Raw genomic sequence first — 19,554 nt, 5'->3', positions numbered from 1 at the left:
ATTAACCTTTATAATTCATTGCATTTTGTACGTTTTCCAATTCTAATTACACTCATTACAAAATGGCTCAAAATTTAAATAAACATAGAAAGATAGAAAATTTCTTGTTACAAGTCCTCAGACAACCCTGCTAGCGATGTTAATTGCTTACAATAATCTTTCAGATATCGTATAAATTTACTCCAGTCCTTTTGGAATACTTGCTCATGCTGGTTTCGGAATTTTCCTGTCAGCTTCGCCAGTTCTGGAAAGTCCATCATCTTCATCTGCCACTCTTCTTTCGTTGGTACTTCTTGTTTCCATTTTGGGGCTAAAAGAATTCTTGCCACAGCTGTTGCATACATAAAGAGTCTTTTATCTTCCCTTGGTATCTCTTCATTCACTATACCCAGTAAAAAGGCTTCTGGTTTTTAAACAAAAGTATTTTTAAACATTTTCTTTAGCTCATTATATACCATTTCAAACCTGGGACTTTCAGCTTGCTGCTTTGCATGTTATGCAGAGGCACAACTGGGTTTGCTGCTGAGTATTTGTGTCAGTGCTAGTTTAGGCTGTTTTGGGGCTGTGGGACAAGATGTGCACAGTGGAGCTCCTTGTCTCACAGTCTTAGACTCATAGAATTGCCATGCAGGAATCTCAACATGTGGTTCCCCAATCCAATTTGAAACCATACTGGACCCTGCTTAGCTTTGCATATGTGCCAGCAGTTTCATTGCTACACCAGTCAGAGGTGGGTGGGTGAGTCGCAAAGCCTGTGTGTTCTTATGGGTCTTATAAGAATTAATTATTCTTTGCAATCTTACAAGTTTTGTTTTGTTTTGTTGGCGTATGATAATGCTGCATTCACACTTCGCAGCCAAATGTTGCAAAGGCTCAAATCCTACATTTGAACTTGCTTGTTGTAAACTGACCTGTGTTCCTCTGATGAAGAGTGGTATAGACAATCAATCAATCATCAACAACAATAAATACTTGGCAGCTGGTGAAAAATCTGGTGACAGTTTGCCAAAAGGTGCTCCTAGGTCTGAAGTAAATTTTTGCTTGGATGCCTCAAGAGTCATAGTTCTAAAAGCAGCAAACTTCCAGTAGTAGTAGTAGTTGTAGTAGTAGTAATAGTAATTTATTATTTATATCCCGCCCGTCTGGCTGGGTTTCCCTAGACACTCTGGGCGGCATCCAACAAAAGATTAAAAAGACATTAAAACATCAGTCATTAAAAACTTCCCTGAACAAGGCTGCCTTCAGATGTCTTCTAAACATCAGCTAAACTTCAGTCTACCAGCTCCATCTGGTACGCAGGCTGAGACCCTACCTGCCCGCAGACTGTCTTGCCAAAGTGGTGCATGCTCTAGTTATCTCCCGCTTGGACTACTGCAATGCGCTCTACATGGGGCTGCCTTTGAAGGTGACCCAGAAACTGCAACTAATCCAGAATGCGGCAGCTAGACTGGTGACTGGGGGCAGCCGCTGAGACCACATAACACCGGTCTTGAAAGACCTACATTGGCTCCCAGTACGTTTCCAAGCACAATTCAAAGTGTTGGTGTTGACCTTTAAAGCCCTAAATGGCCTCAGCCCAGTATACCTGAAGGAGCATCTCCACCCCCATCATTCTGCCTGGATGCTGAGGTCCAGCGCCGAGGGCCTTCTGGCAGTTCCCACACTGCGAGAAACAAAGTTACAGGGAACCAGGCAGAGGGTGCTCTCGGTAGTGGCGCCTGCCCTGTGGAATACCCTCCCATCAGATGTCAAGGAAATAAACAACTACCTGACATTTAGAAGACAAATGAAGGCAGCCCTGTTTGGGGAATTTTTTAATGTTTGACATTTTAATGTATTTTTAATGTTTGTTGGAAGCCACCCAGAGTGTCTGGGAAAACCCAGCCAGGTGGGCGGGGTACAAATATTATTATTATTATTATTATTATTATTATTATTATTATTATCAGTTGTTTATTTCTTTGACATCTGATGGGAGGGCATTTCACAGGGCAGTATAATGCAAAGCCATTAAAAGATATATGGCTGAGTTTATATCGTTCCTGTTTCTGTTCCTTTCTGGTTGCCCAATATTATAATCTGTGTAAAGTAATTTGCGACGCTCTGCTTGCATACTGTACTAGACAGACAGACATGACATTTGCTGGCTACTAGGACTCAGTAACTTTGGCTTTTAACCAAAAGGCATAAAGTACCTGCCAACTTTTCTGTCATGTAATGAATTTTAAAGATGCAGAAATGTTCAAAGTGAGAGATGTAAAAGTTGCTAACTGACGATAACTTCACTTTGGGGAAATGCATGTACATTTGGCACATTTTTAACATATGACAACCTCTCATTTTCAAAATTTATTACAGCAGACTCCCTACAATGGGCAGAACAAGCCAACATTCTGAACATGTTAACATTTTCAAAATTCCACACGTGGCAACGGTGTTGTCAGATCCTCTTTCTAAGTCAGGTATGCCATCTGTCACGGATGCTATTGTTGAGATTCTAGCATTGCTGGGGGGGGGGACACACCTCCAAGGTCCCTTCCAACTCTGCAATTCTACGATTCTGTGGGTGGTATGCAAGTCCTAGTCAGAGTAGATGCATTGAAATTAATGAACCTAAGTTACTCATGTCAATCAATTTCAGTGGGCCTTCTCTGAGTAGGACTAGCATTGAATACCACCCACTGAGTCTTCTCTGGTTCAAAGGTAGCACAGGCACCAGGTAAAAACCAGTAATAGGTTTAACTTGGTACTCCAAAAATGTTGCAGTGTGTGTGTGTGTGTGTGTGTGTGTGAGAGAGAGAGAGAGAGAGAGAGAGAGAGAGGGAGATATATGGTGGGGTGGGTAATGAGAACTGTATTACACAGGCAACCACTGTTCTGCTGGTAAGATCCCAAAGGTCAGCACAGCCCCTCTGATTTATGCAAATTATTATTATTGTTATTATTATCATTATTATTATTATTATTATATCCCACCCATCTGGCTGGGCTTCCCCAGCCACTTTGAGCGGCTTCCAACAAAATATTAAAATACAGTAATGCATCAAACATTAAAAGCTTCCCTAAACAGAGCTGCCTTCAGATGTCTTGTAAAAGTCTGGTAGATGTTGTTCTCTTTTACATCTGGTGGGAGGGTGTTCCACAGGGTGGGTGCCACCACCGAGAAGGTCCTTTGCCTGGTTCCCTGTAACTTGGCTTCTCGTAGTGAGGGAACTGCCAGAAGGCCCTCAGCACTGGACCTCAGTGTACGGGTAGAACAATGGGGGTGGAGACATTCCTTCAGATATACCGGACCGAGGCCATTTAGGACTTTAATTAGCACCAACGCTTTGAATTGTTCTCGGAAACGTACTGGGAGCCAATGTATTTCATTTAGACTTGCTGCACAGTTGACAAGCCTGCTGAGGTGGACGACCAGGTTTCAAACCAATGTTTATCCTGTCAAAACCAAAGCTATTAAATGGCCACAAATCTAGATATTCTAGTTGAACTGGGTTGCAGATTTCCTCTTCCTTTGTGCTTTTCTTATTCATTCCTTTCAGCCTAACCGTAACATCGGCTGTCTGTCACGCTCAGATTAATGCAATTTGCGACTCAACCACACCCTTCAGTTGCCCAACATTATGACCCATGTTACAAAATTCAGAGCCCTATTGGATCTTGCATCCGCAGTAGTAGGTCACAGGAGCCAGCTACAAAGTATGTTTTGCACAGCTTAGTCACCTAAGTAAACCGGATTCATGTGTGATTGTTTTATAATGGTTGCTGCTGCCTGTTAAACAGTCGTCTACAAAGAGATCCTCATCACTCTCTTTTCTCTTCCCTGCATTCCTGCAAAGTTTTTTTTTTTATTACTATTCTTTAAATTTTAAGAGGGACATGTTGTTCCAAAAACACAAAAATATGAGCTTTGACCTAGGGCATCCTAGAAGGAAGAAAAAAGCATCTTCCTTGTTGGTTCTGCTTTAGGCTTTGGTATGCTTGGCCCATCCATCTGGTCTGTGCTGCTTTTGGTTTCTTAAATACATTCACAGCAGTCTAAATTGCTGCCAGTGTTCCGGGTAAAGAGATGGCAAGTTGAAATCCCCGAGATCCCTCATTGTTGGACAAGAAGCTCTTCTGATTCAGATAACAGCTGGTGCTGTGAGTTCATTTAGCTTAATTGCATTTAATATATCATGTTTCTGCCAAGGCAGTTTACAAAAATTAATAAAAACAAGTTTAAATCTCTAGTAAACACTTAAAATAAATGACATAGAATAAAATTAAAAAGGGAAAACATGAAGAAGAACACAAAATGTATGCTATATCACTATAAGAATGAACAATTATAATTCCAAAGATACATATCTCTTTGTCCTTGTAAGATGATTGAATGCCAGACAAGACAGAACTGAGAAGTTAATATTCTAGTCTGGGGATGGGGGTCAGTGTGTCATGCAAAAATGAGAAAATACATCTGTTTTAACGCCCCCTCCCAAAAAATAAATATAAAATACCTTTGTGACTAGCAAACCCCCCTTTCATTCTTTTGTTCATCTGCTTGGCCTAATTTTCAATTTATTTATCAGCAGAGCATATAGACTACCCGCCATCATTACAAAAGAGCCACAGGACAGTTTTCAACGTAACATCTAAAATTACAAAATACAAATAAGTCACGCAATTCTAATGAAGAAAAATCCAATGTAAAACAATTATGGGGAAACAGCAGGACCTCAAATGGGCGAAGACCTTAGGTGCCAGTTAAAACCAAAATAATTTAACAAGTTCTTCTGTTCTAATTAATCTAGGTTTCCCCCTATGTCTGTTCTGCTTTCACAGGGTGGCCAAGTTCAAAGGAGAACAGTGAAGCTGGTTTTAGAGACACAGATTTCAGTAGCTACAGCTTTTCCTACCCCGCCCCCCAAATCAGAGATTGAGAACTTGTAAACCTCCAGATGTTGTTGAACTACAATTCCAATAAGTGTTGGAAATGTAAAGAAGTTGAAGTACGTTTTATATGTGGTGGCAATGTAAAGTTATATATATATAAAGGGAAATGATATATAATGAATTGGAGAAAAAATGTTAAAAATAATCTTTGTTAAAAAAACCCAAAACCTTTTCTATTAGGAATTACAGGAACTGATTTACCTAAAGAGTACAAGAACTTGTATCCAACAATGACTGCTTGAATATTGCTAGCCCAACACTGGAAAGAAGAGAAAGTCCCTGCTAAAGAAGATTGGCAAATTAAGTTAATGGAATATGCGGAAATGGCTAAAGCAGGTTGTGTGTGTCATATTATGATCCATCATAATTTCAGCTAAACAGTATAAAGTAGGGATGGGAGACCTCTGAGGCCCAGGAGGAAAATGTGGCCCTCTGAGCTTTTTAATCTGGCCCTTGGAACTCTCTCACCCTTCCTTAGGCCACACCCCTCACTGGCCCTGCCAGCTGATGTCAGATGCACTTAGTGCTCCAGCTAAGTTAAAAAGGTAAAGGTAAACGACCCCTGACAGTTAAGTCCGGTCGCAAACAACTCTGGGGTTGCAGTGCTCATCTCGCTTTACTGGCCGAGGGAGCCGATGTTTGTCCACAGACAATTTTTCCGGGTCATGTGGCCAGCATGACTAAGCTGCTTCTGGCGAAACCAGAGCAGCGCACGGAAACGCCGTTTACCTTCCCGCTGGAGCGGTACCTATTTATGTACTTGCACTGGTGTATTTTTGAACTGCTAGATTGGCAGGAGCTGGGACTGAGCAATGGGAGCTCACCCATCGCGGGGATTCGAACCACCGACCTTCTGATCGGCAAGCCCTAGACTCATTGGTTAAGTTAGCTAGCTCCAAATGTTTTGCCTGGCTCAAAAGGGTCCTTGAACTTTTTAAACGCTTCTTGCTTGTCTGGATGCAGGGCAGAGGGATGGGTGAGAGTGCAGCCTACTGTACAAAGGCAAAACCCATAGCCGTCAACATTTCCCTTTTTTAAAGGGAAATTCCCTTATTCCGAATAGGATTCCTTGCAAGAAAAGGGAAACGTTGACAGCTATGGCAAAACCCACATTTGTTTACTCCACTCGCTTTTGCCTTTGGGCCCCAACTGCCACGAATGTGTGTGGCCATCGGGATCCCCATCCCCAGACTAGAATATTACTTTTCAGTTGCATCGTCATGCCAAGCTGGTTCACTTTTAGCTGGCGCCTTCAAGGCATCTCCAGGAATTCCATGGGGGCCTGATGATGAGCTTCATTTCTGTAAACAGCACCACAAAGCCGCATTCTCTTTCAACGCTGCTCATTAGGAAGGAGCCTCTCCTTCGGCTCTGTCCTCTAGCATTTAACTTCTTCCCTGCTTGCTGACAGCGCTCAGTCAGGGCTGGTGATTTGGAATAATCTGGAGGTGGAGGACCGGGCTACTCCTTCAGCTTTTCAACACTTGCCTGTGATGAAGAAGCTGCACATTGTAAGCTTCTTTCACCCCTGCAGAGGGAAAAATTGCTCCTCCCAAAATTCTGCCTTGCAGCGGTTCTCAACCTGTGGGTCCCCAGATGTTGTTGGACTACAACTCCCATCATCCCTGAGCTCTGGCCTTACTAGCTAGGGGTGATGGGAGTTGTAGTTCAACAACTACAGTGATCCATGCGACGGTCACCTCCAGGCTTGACTACTGTAATTCGCTCTTTGCGGGGCTGCCCTTGAAGCTGACCCAGAAACTCCAGTGGGTGCAGAATGCAGCAACAAGGCTCCTCACGGGGTCTCTGCCATGGGAGCATATTCACCCAGTGCTTTTCCAGCTGCACTGGCTCCCGGTGGAGTACAGAGTCAGATTTAAGGTGCTGGTTTTGACCTTTAAAGCCCTTCACGGCCTAGGACCCTCGTACCTACGGGACCGCCTCTCCCGGTATGCCCCACGGAGAGCCTCAAGGTCCATAAGTAGCAACACCCTAGAGGTCCCGGGCCCTAAGGAGGTTAGATTAGCTTCAACCAGAGCCAGGGCCTTTTTAACACTGGCTCTGGCCTGGTGGAATGCTCTGCCTCATGAGACCAGGGCCCTGCAGGATCTGATTTCTTTCTGCAAGGCCTGTAAGACAGAGTTGTTCCGCCTGGCCTTTGGCTTGGAGCCAATTTTATTCCCTCCCCCTCTTTCTTTTTCCTTTCTCCTCCTGTGATGAGGCTGCATTTTAATATTTTAATGTTTCAATATTTTAATGTTGTATTTTAATCTTGTTTTTAATTTGTATTCATTCAACTTGTTTTTATTATTGCTTGTTAGCTGCCCTGAGCCCAGCCTTGGCTGGAGAGGACGGGGTATAAATAAAAATTATTATTATTATTATTATTATTATTATTATTATTATTAGTTCAACAACATCTGGGGACCCACAGGTTGAGAAAGGCTGTATCGGGAGGGAGGGATGCTAGGAGGCACACTATGCCTTTGAAACATTACGTTAAAAGGTTCTGAGTGTTCTCCCAGGATTGAACAGAGGAAGCTGCCTTATATAGAGACCAATGGTCCATCTAGCTCAGTATTGTCTACACAGACAAGGGTCCTCCAGACAGACAAAGGTCTCTCTCCCAGCCCTACCTGAAGATGCCAAGGGTTGAACTTGGACCTTCTACACTCAAAGCAGAGCTCTATCACCGAATTACAGCTCTTCTCCAATGAATTTGCACATGCCATTCCCCTATCCGCATATATGGTATGGTAGTGAATGCAATCACCAGGTTCAGGGCCGATTTGTACATGCAGTCAGTCCATTATTTCACACACACACTTGAACACATTAAATTGTTGCTACTGACAGTGTGGCTACATGCGCAAGCAAGTTAATGCAAACGGCTCCTGCGGGCAGAAGGAAACAAACTACCATCCTTCATGGGATCATGGTTTCTTCCATTCAAACAAACTACAACTGGTAAGAAGAAAACTCTGTTTCAGATCATGGTTTGTTTGAAGGGACACAAGCCACAATCACCAATGTAGATATCAAGCAAAACAAAGGATTGAAGTTTTTGTGTAAAGGATTGATTGCTTTTGTGTAATGAATGTGGCTATTTGATTTCACCCACAGACCTTGGCAAACCACAATTCCAAAAGAGGACTTAATTTGTGGATAGCTAAAAAAGCGGGACTATTAGAGAAACACAAAAACACAATATGCGCACATCTTCATGCTCCCATCAATCTCACACAGCACTGCCATGCTTCAAACATACTTCAGAAGTCCCTGCTTTCAATATGAAACCTTGATTTGAGAAGGTCCTTCAGGCAAGAGTTTGCTGGGAAATAATACTGTGCATTTCTGACAGTACATGAACAAATTTCTGTAGCATAAAGCATCGATTCAAGTGCAACAGACAGAGGGAACAATGAAACTGGAAACATGAAGTAATGCAGCATTCTGAGAAACAGGAAAGTCTGGCCTCTGCAATTAACCACAGGCAAATTTAAGACTAGCTTCATCATTTCTCTCACCTTTTCAGGACTGCCAGCCAATGGGAAGAAGAAATAAATCTCTTGCAGGGGAAAACAGACAGGTAAATTGGGCATTATTTCTCCCTGAGCAGCTAAAGCTTCTGGAGCTTTTCTACACTTCACCCTTTTCTTGGGTGGGTTGGCTTTGTAAATTAGTTCTTACATTTAAAAAATCCCAGAGCTTGCCACAAATGCCCCTCAAGCCTTGTTGGGCTTTATAGAGTGATGGGACGAACACACCCTTGCTAGACGTACAGTATTGGCTTGGGTGGGAGGTGGTGCCAGGCTGCAGCTGGCACAGTGACTGAACTGATGCCATTGCATGTGTGCCTTTCCACTGACTGTCATCGGGGATCTCACCAGGGGCACTTCATTGGGCAGGTGGGAGAGGGAGCTACGCACCAGGGAATGACACCAACAACAGCAGCCAGAGACATAGGCCAGCTGAGAAGCACCCCTCTCGGACCAACACAAAGTGGGTTTGGATTGCTCTGCCGGTGTTTAGGTTTGCAGCGTTAAATTATTTCCTAGGCTCTTTTACAGCAGGCTCACCCCAGATTTCATCACCTATTACGACAATTCAAATAGGTACCCTTCTTCCCCTCTCTATTCCTAGACTGTGCGTGCATAGTTCACCAAGTTTCGGATGTTCAACATTCTCAATTCTCTCCTCACCCCCAAACCATTTCATTCGTACCCGGACCGCTCCTTCCACTGTAGTGTTTTAAGCAAGCAAATTCTCTCTCCTCATCCATTTGGACAATCTTTTGTGTAAAGCACACACACAGCAAGTTATTTCTCCCCACAAACAAAAGACAGGCCATCAGAACAGAGAGGCGAAGGGGAATACTATCAGGAAATATTCTTTTTTTTAATTGTACAATATTCAAAGTTTTTTTTCTTCCAAAAGACAGGAGGGAGAACGAAGAACAGCCATAACAGAGTCTCAGATAACAAAGGATACAGTATTTCACAGAACACAGCTATCGGACAAAAGATACATTAGTACTTGTTGCTCCCACATAAAGAAAGGCTTTAATTGGGGGGGGGGACTAGGTAAGTGTGTCAAATCAAGTCAAAGTAATTGCACATTTAAAATTACTGGGACCGTTATTGTTACATTGCACAGCATTGTGTTTGTCCTTCTGCTCACTCCAAAACTGTTTTCTATACAAACACACAATCTAAGTTTTCAGGGAAGGGTTTGACGACTTTGGAGAACTCCCGTGTTTTGAATTATGCAAACAAACTTGTGTTTTCCCAACAAAATCTCTCCACGGATCTAGACAACACCTTAATGTCAAATTCTCCAAATTACCAAAATATAGAATAAAATTAAAATTATTCAGTCTCGGAGCAAATTCAGCATCCTTTGGCAAAATACTCACAGAAGAGTCTAAGTGCAGTTGCCAAGAGGTGGAAATTCTTATTCTGTGGTCTAAGCAGTTAATAACCGAAAAAGTAGCCAATCAAGTTGGAGAATTTACTCTGTAGGGTCAACTATCAATGCTGAAACAATGGGTGCCCCCCCTTGCTGCCGGTTATCCCAGGTTTCCAAGAGAGGGAAAGGGAACATATGCTCTAAGGCAATTTTTTGAGGGGAGGTGGAGTAGAGATGTAACAAATGCTTTCAAGTCGGGTAGTTTTCAAAACACAAGATGTGCATTTCCAGATACAGAGAACTTTTCCTCTGGGCACTGAGGTGAACTGACTCTGGTTTAATCCATACAAGTGCAGTTCCACTTTTCATGCAGTCCAATAAGGCAATGAGTAGTACAAGTTTACTGGTTCAGTGGGGCCATCTTCTTCCCAGAACACATCAACTCAAGAGAGAAAACTGTTCTCTATAAAGATTGTGCTACTCTTCAAACTTTATGTTAGGATGCAGGCGAAATTGCTGCCTTCATGTTTTTCCTCCGCGCACCTTGACCCTAAAATGATCAACTGAATCTTTTTTTCCTGAGTTTTCATTCTAATGAAGTAACTCAAATCTTGCACACAACTGCAGAACATAGCATTGACCTAAGTCCTAGTGTGATCATCAGCAAACACAACATTTCACCTCAGAATATTATACTGCTCCTCCTCATATGCATCTCCCTAACACAAAACACTTAAAAGACTTGATTCTTTAGCAATTTACACACTTATAAAACAGTATACAATTAACACTGGCCTTATGAAAGTTTTTCATGGCAAATACCAAATAGCTCTCCCCTCCGCTTTAGTACAACATTTCCAGAAAATACCCCTAGAGATACTATACATTGAGACAAGAGATATTGCTACCTGATCGGAGGGAAAACGAGCAGTTCAGATCTATTAGCCTGCATGAACTAACCCTTGCCGTGGATCTTACACAGGCTTTTAGGCAATGATTTTATCCCATTAATGCTAGCGATCACACCAGCCCGATTTCACAAAGCTACATTTACTCCAAAAATTTAAACTCAACAGTGCCAATGAAGCAAATGAACAGAGAGGTGGCTTGAAATGATGCTTAGGTTACGAAGGATCATTCCCTTCTCCTTATACTGCTGTAGCGCAACGTGACAAATCGGTTTCATTCTCAAAGTTTGCGGGCATCTTTAGTCTCACAACTTTCCGCTGTTACTCATCCATCCATTTTTAAGTGCAGGAGCTCTTATCTATGCGCCCCCACCCCACCACAAAATTAGTTATTGCTGAAATGTTTTCAAAAGCATGCTCAGCACTGGCTGAAGAAAGTAAGATCAAAGTGACACACACTTCTCCATTATTACGACTTTTTAAGGGGGCGAATGCAGGAAGCGCCATCATCTGGGGAGCGGAAAGAACACAACAACTAGTTCACTCAAAGTGTGCAGGTTGTTGAGTTCACACAGCCTCTATTTACATGTAAGGCATACGACAAGACACATCAACTTGCTTTTAGTGTTACAGGAAAAAAAGTCATGATTTTGGCCAGATACAAAAATTCTCAAGACAACTTGACGTAATTCTCAGTCTGAACAACTTTGAAAGAATAAACATAATTCATAGAAAATTCTCCACCCAAAAAATCTTATCCATTTTCTCACCCTTATTGCAATGCTGCTTTGAGGTGAAGAGGTGCTTTCTCCTTTCCGTCAAAAGGTATATATTCTTATGTTTGTGAGGCAGCCTTCACAGCGGCTGTTCAGAAGATAAAACTAGCCTACAGGGATGGTTTACAAGGACGGAGAATAAGTTACAACTATTTGCACACTCTGTTGTCACTACACTCATTTTAACCCTTTGCCACTGTACAGTATTATTTCAGCAGAGAAAAAGCACACATTGAAGACTACAAGTAAATCGAATGAGGAGTGGTCTCTCTAGGCAAGGAGTTGTGGTTGGTTTTTTTGCACTTAAAGCCTTTTCTGCGTTCATTCCATAGGCTGTGAACTTGTAGTTGGGCAGGCTCCGCTGTTCCTGGTAAGCATTACAGAAGAATTCTGCTCCACTCTCTCACACACAGACACACAAAAAGGCTGTCCATCTTGGGAAAAGCAGAGTTCACAGAGTCAAGCAGCCGGCATTTTGGTGGCAAGAATCACAGAAGGGAGTGTTATCCATTTGGTGCTTCGGGTACATTAACTCGGCAGGCCCAGGTCAGCGGGAAGCGAAGCCGGTCGCAAGGCCACAGCCCACTACTGGTGTCATGTCCCATATCTGAAGAAGAAGATGCAGAAGCAAGGTAAGACTCTGTGTGACATATGGCAGCAGACCCAACATGTTCAAACTCAAGAGCCACCTGCAGTTCAAACACGTATTGACAGTTTTTCCGGGTCATGTGGCCAGCATGACTAAGCCGCTTCTGGCGCAACAGAACACCGAAACCAGAGCAGCGCACAGAAACACCGTTTACCTTCATAGCTGTCAAGTTTCCCTTTTTTAAAGGGAAATTCCCTTATTCCGAATAAGATTTCTCGCAAGAAAAGGGGAAAGTTGACAGCTATGTTTACCTTCCCCCCGGAGTGGTACCTATTTATCTATTTGCACTTTTTTTGGCGTGCTTTCAAACTGCTAGGTTGGCAGGAGCTGGGACCGAGCAACGGGAGGTCACCCCATGACAAGGATTCGAACTGCCAACCTTCTGAACAGCAAGCCCAAGAGGTTCAGTGGTTTCAGTCTTTCCAACGGTTTGACTTCACCCCCGAAAGCTTGCTCCTCCATTGTCTCCCGAGACAGACGGATGCCAACAACATGATTGGTGGCAGGGCTGCTGTTGAGACCCTTCGTAAGACAGGTGGCGACCCAGCAGTTTCAGACCAGTGATTTATCCCACCTTTCTGTCAGATAAAGGTGACCAAAATGGGGGGGGGGGGCAATTCAGCAGGCAACACATGAATAGAATCCAAGAACAATGACACTATTTTGCACTATTTTGCATAAGCTGGTTGGTTATTTAACTCTACAGTTGTACTTTGGTAGTCAAACACCTTAGTTGTCGAACAAATTGGCTCCCGAATGTCACAAACCTAGAAGTGACTATTCCCGTTTGTGAACATTTTTTGGAAGCTGAACGTCCAAAGCGGCTTCCGATTGGCTGTGGGACGCTCCTGCAGCCAGTAGGAAGCCACGCCTTGTTTTTCAAACCGTTTCGGGAGTTGAATGGACTCCCGGAACGGATTAAATTCGAGAACCAAGGTACGACTGTAGTATTTTATACCACAGATGAATTCTACGTTGCGTATTACAAGCTTTTTCCTTGACACTTGTACTATGCAATGCATGAGATGTAACGGGAAATGAGGGGCAGATGGGGCTCATCAACATTGGAAGGTAGCCCATTTAGGAGAAGGAAAACTCTGATTCGATACCTCTGCTACCTTGCAGTTACACTCATTTGTGAGAAAGGCTTCAGGAGTAAGCCCCAAGGGAAAAAAAACAGTACCCAATGCCTTGCGGGACATCTTCAGGAGAAGAAAATGCTAAGGAGTAAACCCTACACAAATCCAGAGTAGAGACCCTAAGATGGCTGGATGGTGCCTTGTACACTTCCTTCTGGCAACTCCTGCAGCCAAGCTGCTGCCAAATGCAGTGGTTTCCTTTCCTTTGGAGAACACCAGCAAGGCCAAGAGAGGAGTCCTGTTGTCTGGGCAGTCCAGGATCTCCATACACACTGCCCAGGCTTGCACCCTGGGGAGTTCACTTCAGTGCTGCAAACACACCATTACTTGACACACCAAATATTCTACACTGAATTCAGGTTATCAAGTAATAAGGATGGAACAGAAAAGGTTGTTTTGATTCTAATCTTTCCAAAGCTAAAGTAGTCTAAATTGGGAACTTAAGGGGCATTTTATCCTTCAAGGGCATAGATCTTCCTTCTGTGTGCATAACTTTTTTTATATAAAAAAGGGGGGGAAGGAATGCTTCGTAATCATTAATTCTTAAAACACTGGAGTATTTCCAACACTTTGGGGAAAAATTGGGAAGTAAACAATAAACGTCTGGAGATACAACAGTCCACTTGTTCAGAAAACTAAAACAATTTGGCTTGTGAGATTATTAAGCAAATTCTTATAAAGATTAATCGAAACAGAGGACAAATTGCCCAGTATCTGGTAGTTGGCGACAGCTAAGAACCACAAAGGTAGTATGGTAACAGGATGCTACCTACTTCCATCATGCCCTGCTTGTGAACTTATCAAAGGTTTTCTAGTTGGAAGTCACTGGAGACAGTGTGTTCATTATTTAGCCATGTGCAACAAGCCAATACTTATGTGCTTAAAAGACAGAGAAATGTTACATGATCCCCATTGATTAAACACAGTCACTCCCATTTTAAATTACTGCAGATTCCTAGCTAGAAATATTACTGCTTCCGTTTCAGTTCCAACAGACAATATCTGACACTGACTATTCAGAGTTGACCCATTTAACTCCACTGACTTCAAAGGGTCTACTCTGAGTAGGACTAATGTTGGATCCCACCCAGTGATTTGATACAGAAGCATCTGAACAGAGCTAAAGGGGAAGGATGGCACTTTCTCCACTTCAATTAATCCTACAAAAATGGTTCAAAGGCAGCCAGGGCAATAACAACCTCAGATCAAAGGTGTGGAGCTAAAAGAAGTATAGTCTTACCTTGGAAGTCGAACGGAATCTGTTCCATTCGACTTCCAAAACATTCGGAAACCAAAGCACGGCTTCTGATTGGCTGCAGGAGCTTCCTGCAGCCAATCGGAAGCCCCAGAAGCCCCGTCGGACATCCGGCATCCAAAAAACGTTTGAAAACTGGAACAGTCACTTCCAGGTTTCGATCATTCAGGAGCCAATTTGTTCAGGAGCCAAGGCGTTTGAGATCCAAGATACAACTGTATTTCCTGAAAAGCAACTAGATAACTTTGTCCTACCCATCAAAGCCAGAATGGCTCAACAGTTTTAGTAGACCAAAACACCCTGCTTCCTGTATCTCTGCAGAACAACACTATTAAGTCTATCCAAAACATTTGGTTGACCTCAACGTTCTGCTGTTTATTTGGGGATTCCCCTTAGCTCCTCTGAATATTTTCATATCTACTACCTTTTGGAAACTGTGTAAGCTACTTGCAGGTCTTGGCCAAGACAGATGGGGAGGGGGGAGAGAATCATACCTTCACTACACGATCGCTTCCACATGTCACCATAAGTCCCCTTGAGATGTCCATGGACATATGGGAAATGTTATGTTTTCCTTCGTGAAAAGTTGCCAGAGACGTGCGGCTTGAAGAGGGGAGAAAAATGAGTTTAAATAAGGGCCACTTGCTAGACGTTTCTCAAACCAGGCACAGGAAATTGCTTCAAGACAGAAAGACACTTCAGGGAAATGAGATTTCTGAAAAGTTAATGTGTCATGTTCAGGATCAGCCTCAGCATATGAATGACATTTGGAGAACTGGCCAGTTCATTAAGGTCCTATTAAGCTGTAAATATTCAAGAGTGAAACCTTCAGACCTTTGGCTCCACTGCTGATCTGTGAAAGCCTCTGTACAATGAGAAGATCAGAAATTGTAACCCACACGTTTCTTCCTTTTTTATTTTTTTTAATGACTAGTTTCAGTCTCTTTACTGTTTGGCATGGACTGGTGCAAATGCTGTAGCACATCCGTCCTCAACCTGTAGCCCTCCAAATATTTTGGACAACTCAACAGGTTGGGGAGGACAACTGTGGTGCCATGAGCTCAGTGAGGTCAAAAAAGGTTATTTGGTTGGCCTGATATCTTACAGAGGATACTTCCAGAACATCAGTAAGTGGTGGTCGATAGGAATTCGCATGAACTGATGGCGTATCAGTTCCGATTTGCTTTGTGAACCTTTGGGGTGGGGGAATGAGTTCCAATGTATAACTAGACTCCAATAAATCCACACAGCAGGATAATTATAGCAACAGCCTTTCCTGCTCTAGCAAGTGACGCAGGTGATAATAAGATAAATGACTCACTCAGTGATGTTTTTAAGTTTTACTATGATTAACTGCTCATATTCAAGAGGGGTGGGGAGACAGGAAGATGACCCTCTTGCCAATGCTAACAAACAGGAGCAAGTAGGGATTTCTGTTTACAAAACAAGGCTGGGATGGTGGAGGTTGGGGAGGAAAGTGTCTTCAGTTCCAGCATTTGAAACTGCTAGCTGACGCTGGAAAGAACTAAATGCAGAAAAAAGGAAAACGGGGAGGAAGAATCAGGTAGGTGCTGGACTCTCCTGCTCTTTATTTTGATGAGGTTCCTACTTCAGGATAAAGGATAAAACACCCTTGTAAGGTTCACTGAATTTGTAATTAAAAGCTGAAAGCTGCATTTTAGCTCCATAGAGGATTTGTTTGCTAACCTGCAATGTTTGTGGAATATTTGGAGGCAAACTACAACTACTACAATGAAAGATCATTGGTGTTAGAAGTCATATGTACATTTAAAATATCTAACATAGGTTTGATAATGAATAAATTGTGGAATATAGCTAAAAAGGTAAAGGACCCCTGGACGGTGAAGTCCAGTCAAAGGCGACTATGGGGTGCAGCACTCATCTCACTTTCAGGCCGAGGGAGCCAGTGTTTGTCCACAGACAGCTTTCTGGGTCATGTGGCCAGCAGGACTAAACTGCTTCTGGCACAACAGAACGCCATGACAGAAACCAGAGTGCATGGAAATGCCATTTACCTTCCAGTCGCAGTGGTACCTATTTACATATCTACTTTCACTGGTGTGCTTTCGAACTGCTAGGTTGGCAGGAGCTGGAAGAGCGCAACAGGAGCTCCCCCTGTCGTGGGAATTCAAACCGCCAACCTTCTGATCGGCAAGCCCAAGAGGCTCAGTGGTTTAGACCACAGCGCCACCCGCTATACTGAAGCTCTCGCTCTCTATTTTTTTAAGCCTCAGCTGACAGCTAGGAAAGCAAAGCAATGAATATTTGAGTATAGCTTTACATAATTGGGCTCATAATTAGTGTATACTTCCCCCCCCCTTTCCCTTTTGGGATTTTCTTTGGTTTGGTTTGTGTTGTATACAATGTCCTTCGGTTAATTAAAAAAAAAATCACTGAAAACAAAGGAGTCTTTTCTAAGCATACTCACTCTTCGTCTTTGATTGAATCAAAACAGGCGTCACAGACCCGGACCTGGAATTCAAAGCCCATCACTGGATAGCTGGAGCGTTTTGTGCTGCATTTTCCACACACTGCCTTGCCACATTTCCTACAGTGATGCTGGGTGAGAGAATTGAAAAGCAGGAACAAGGAAGATGGAAAATTATCAAACCAAGCAAAATAAAAAAAGCCAAATTACCACAGCGCTTCCAATTATTAGCTGCAGCCAACTGTGGTTTTGGGGAGGGGAGATTCACCACAGACTCCCTCTCTAGTTCTAGCCTCTCTAGCCTCCAAACAGTGAGCAACTCAAGAAAAAAACCCTCAGATTAAGAGCTTGATAGCCAAGTTGATATGGAAGAAAATGGTCCTTAAAACACTGGTCCAGACTATTTAGGACTTTGTAAGTCAAACATTGCATCCGTTCTCGTTTCAATTAGATCGAAGGGAGATGGGGCACTCCTAGTGCTGAAATTAGGCCTGATCCAAGTACGCCACTGAACATTAATCCTTCCTGCCAACGCCATACATGGCCGGCACCAAAATACTTTGCAGGCGGGAAGACAGACTCACCTGCCTCAGCCCCAGAGTCTTTGTGTCCCACATCTGCTTTATGTTCCAGAAGAAAGGCTGCTCGCATTTCTGACAGGAATCGCTTTCCAACCACTGAGGGGCCTGGGAGCAGAAGAGGCAACGGAAAACGTTTAAACATGTTGTTGCAAAAGGGGAGAAACCCGCTTCCCCCAAATCCCGTAAATGTCGCTGGAATTAAGGGTGTTTATTTATTAACCTTTGTTTATTTATTGCTTTGCGCTAGCAACAAAGCTAGAAATGCGATTAAGGTCTTCAACTGAGAGGAGCTGTGAAAAGTCCCCAAAACGCAAGCCTGCCTCGTAAAAACCGCCACCCTCCAGATGTAATTAGTCCAATTTAGTGTCAAGCTGCGTCCATGAGGAATTAATGAAATGGGGCCTTGTCTCCCAGGTCTTTGTGTGCCTCCCCCACTTTGCCCTTAGCTGTGGCATTTTCCGTTTCCACCACGCTAATGAGGAAGCCTCCCTTTCCCACATCTGAATTATTAGCCTGCTGCAGGCTTCGAAGCTCCCCAGTTTCCAGTGTCTGGATGATTAAGAAGAGATACCGCATAATTGGAAAAACTGAAGCATTCCACAGTCATATAATCATGCCTTCCGTTTTTCACTCATAACCTGACGTTAAACATGTCCTGTCCTCATTTCTGAGCACTATAGATGCCACTTAAAGCAATTAACTGAGCTGTTGCCTGGACCTCTCTTCTGTATATGAATCAGATTCTATTCCTGTCCTCACTCCATATTGGGGCGGCTCAGAAACCCATGGAAGGACCAGATTTCCCCCCACCTGCTTCCCTATAGGCAGACACCGGAGGTCTAGCTAATTGCAAGTGTTCCATACACTAATAGAAGCAGAGCAATTCAAGTTGCACTTATTGCCTGAAAGCTACCTTGGCACACCCTGTGGGCTTGTCACTACCTGACCTTGAGTTTAAGAAGGTTTTAGCCTTTGTAGCTGCTGGAAAAAAACTTGAAAATGTGACAACAACAAAGCTCCCCCCCCCCTTCCCCTATTTATTTGCCTTTTTTGAAGAACTATCCGAAAACAAGCAGAGTCTGGTCGTTCCTTAAGTATCAAAATCCCTTTAACCAAGATTCCTCAGTAGGTGACTGAGGCCTGTAAGAATAACTATAAATAAATGCAACATGCCCACAAGTAGAATCTGCTTATGGCTGGATTCAGCTAACACAGTATGATAGTGGAGGCCAGCATATACTCGTGATATAGAGCAAGAGAGCTTCTCCTCCCCCTAATCTGCTCCAGAGGGCTGGGGAAAACCCCACACCAGTGTGCAGAAGAAGAAGGGAGATTGGTTCCATCTGGCAGGCAGAAATGCTTATGCCCATCGAACGATCATATTACTGTGATGTTGAACGCGGCAGCTAGACTGGTGAGTGGCAGCTGAGACCATATAACACCGGTCCTGGAAGACCTACATTGGCTCCCAGTACGTTTCTGAGCACAATTCAAAGTGTTGGTGCTGGCCATTAAAGCCCTAAACAGCCTTGGCCCAGTATATCTGATGGAGCGTCTCCACCCTCATCATCCAGCCCAGACACTAAGGTCCAGTTCTGAGGGCCTTCTGGCAGTTCCCTCACTGTGAGAAGGGAGTATTTAACTATCTGACTTTTAGAAGACATCTGAAGGCAGCCCTGTTTGGGGAAGTTTTTAATGTTTGATGTATTATCAAGTTTTTAATATTCTGTTGGGAACCGCCCAGAGTGGCCAGGGAAACCCATCCAGATGGGCAGGGGATGTATGTATGTATAAATAAATATTATAATAATAATTTTCCCTAGCTAACTGCCTATAAGTGGGAGGCCTGTGAAGAGAACGCAGAAATCTGAGCAGAACTAGAGCATCATGGCTATGGGACCTTAGCTTCTTATCTGCACTCAAGGGAAATGAGATAAAGCCTTTGGGCCTGGTG

General features: G+C 43.3%; 1 protein-coding gene across 3 annotated transcripts in view; it reads right to left on the bottom strand.

Moving 5' to 3' along the window:
- Positions 1 to 9,314: 9,314 nt before the first annotated feature.
- The window catches only part of WDFY1 (WD repeat and FYVE domain containing 1), a 29,824-nt gene continuing 19,584 nt past the window's right edge, over positions 9,315 to 19,554 (bottom strand). For all 3 annotated transcript variants that reach the window (XM_083613867.1, XM_083613869.1, XM_083613868.1), the window contains exons 9-12: positions 17,604 to 17,705; positions 17,020 to 17,150; positions 15,065 to 15,173; positions 9,315 to 12,134 (exon numbers count right to left, since the gene is read on the bottom strand). In XM_083613867.1, coding sequence (XP_083469993.1) covers positions 12,075 to 12,134; positions 15,065 to 15,173; positions 17,020 to 17,150; positions 17,604 to 17,705 — 402 coding nt within the window. In that variant the 3' untranslated portion in view covers positions 9,315 to 12,074. The remainder of the gene's footprint in view (positions 12,135 to 15,064; positions 15,174 to 17,019; positions 17,151 to 17,603; positions 17,706 to 19,554) is intronic.

Source organism: Podarcis filfolensis, assembly GCF_964270895.1.
Source record: "Podarcis filfolensis genome assembly, chromosome: 5".
Taxonomy (NCBI): domain Eukaryota; kingdom Metazoa; phylum Chordata; class Lepidosauria; order Squamata; family Lacertidae; genus Podarcis; species Podarcis filfolensis.
Note: the sequence above shows the minus strand (reverse complement) of the source record. Positions and strands in the feature narration are given on the sequence as shown.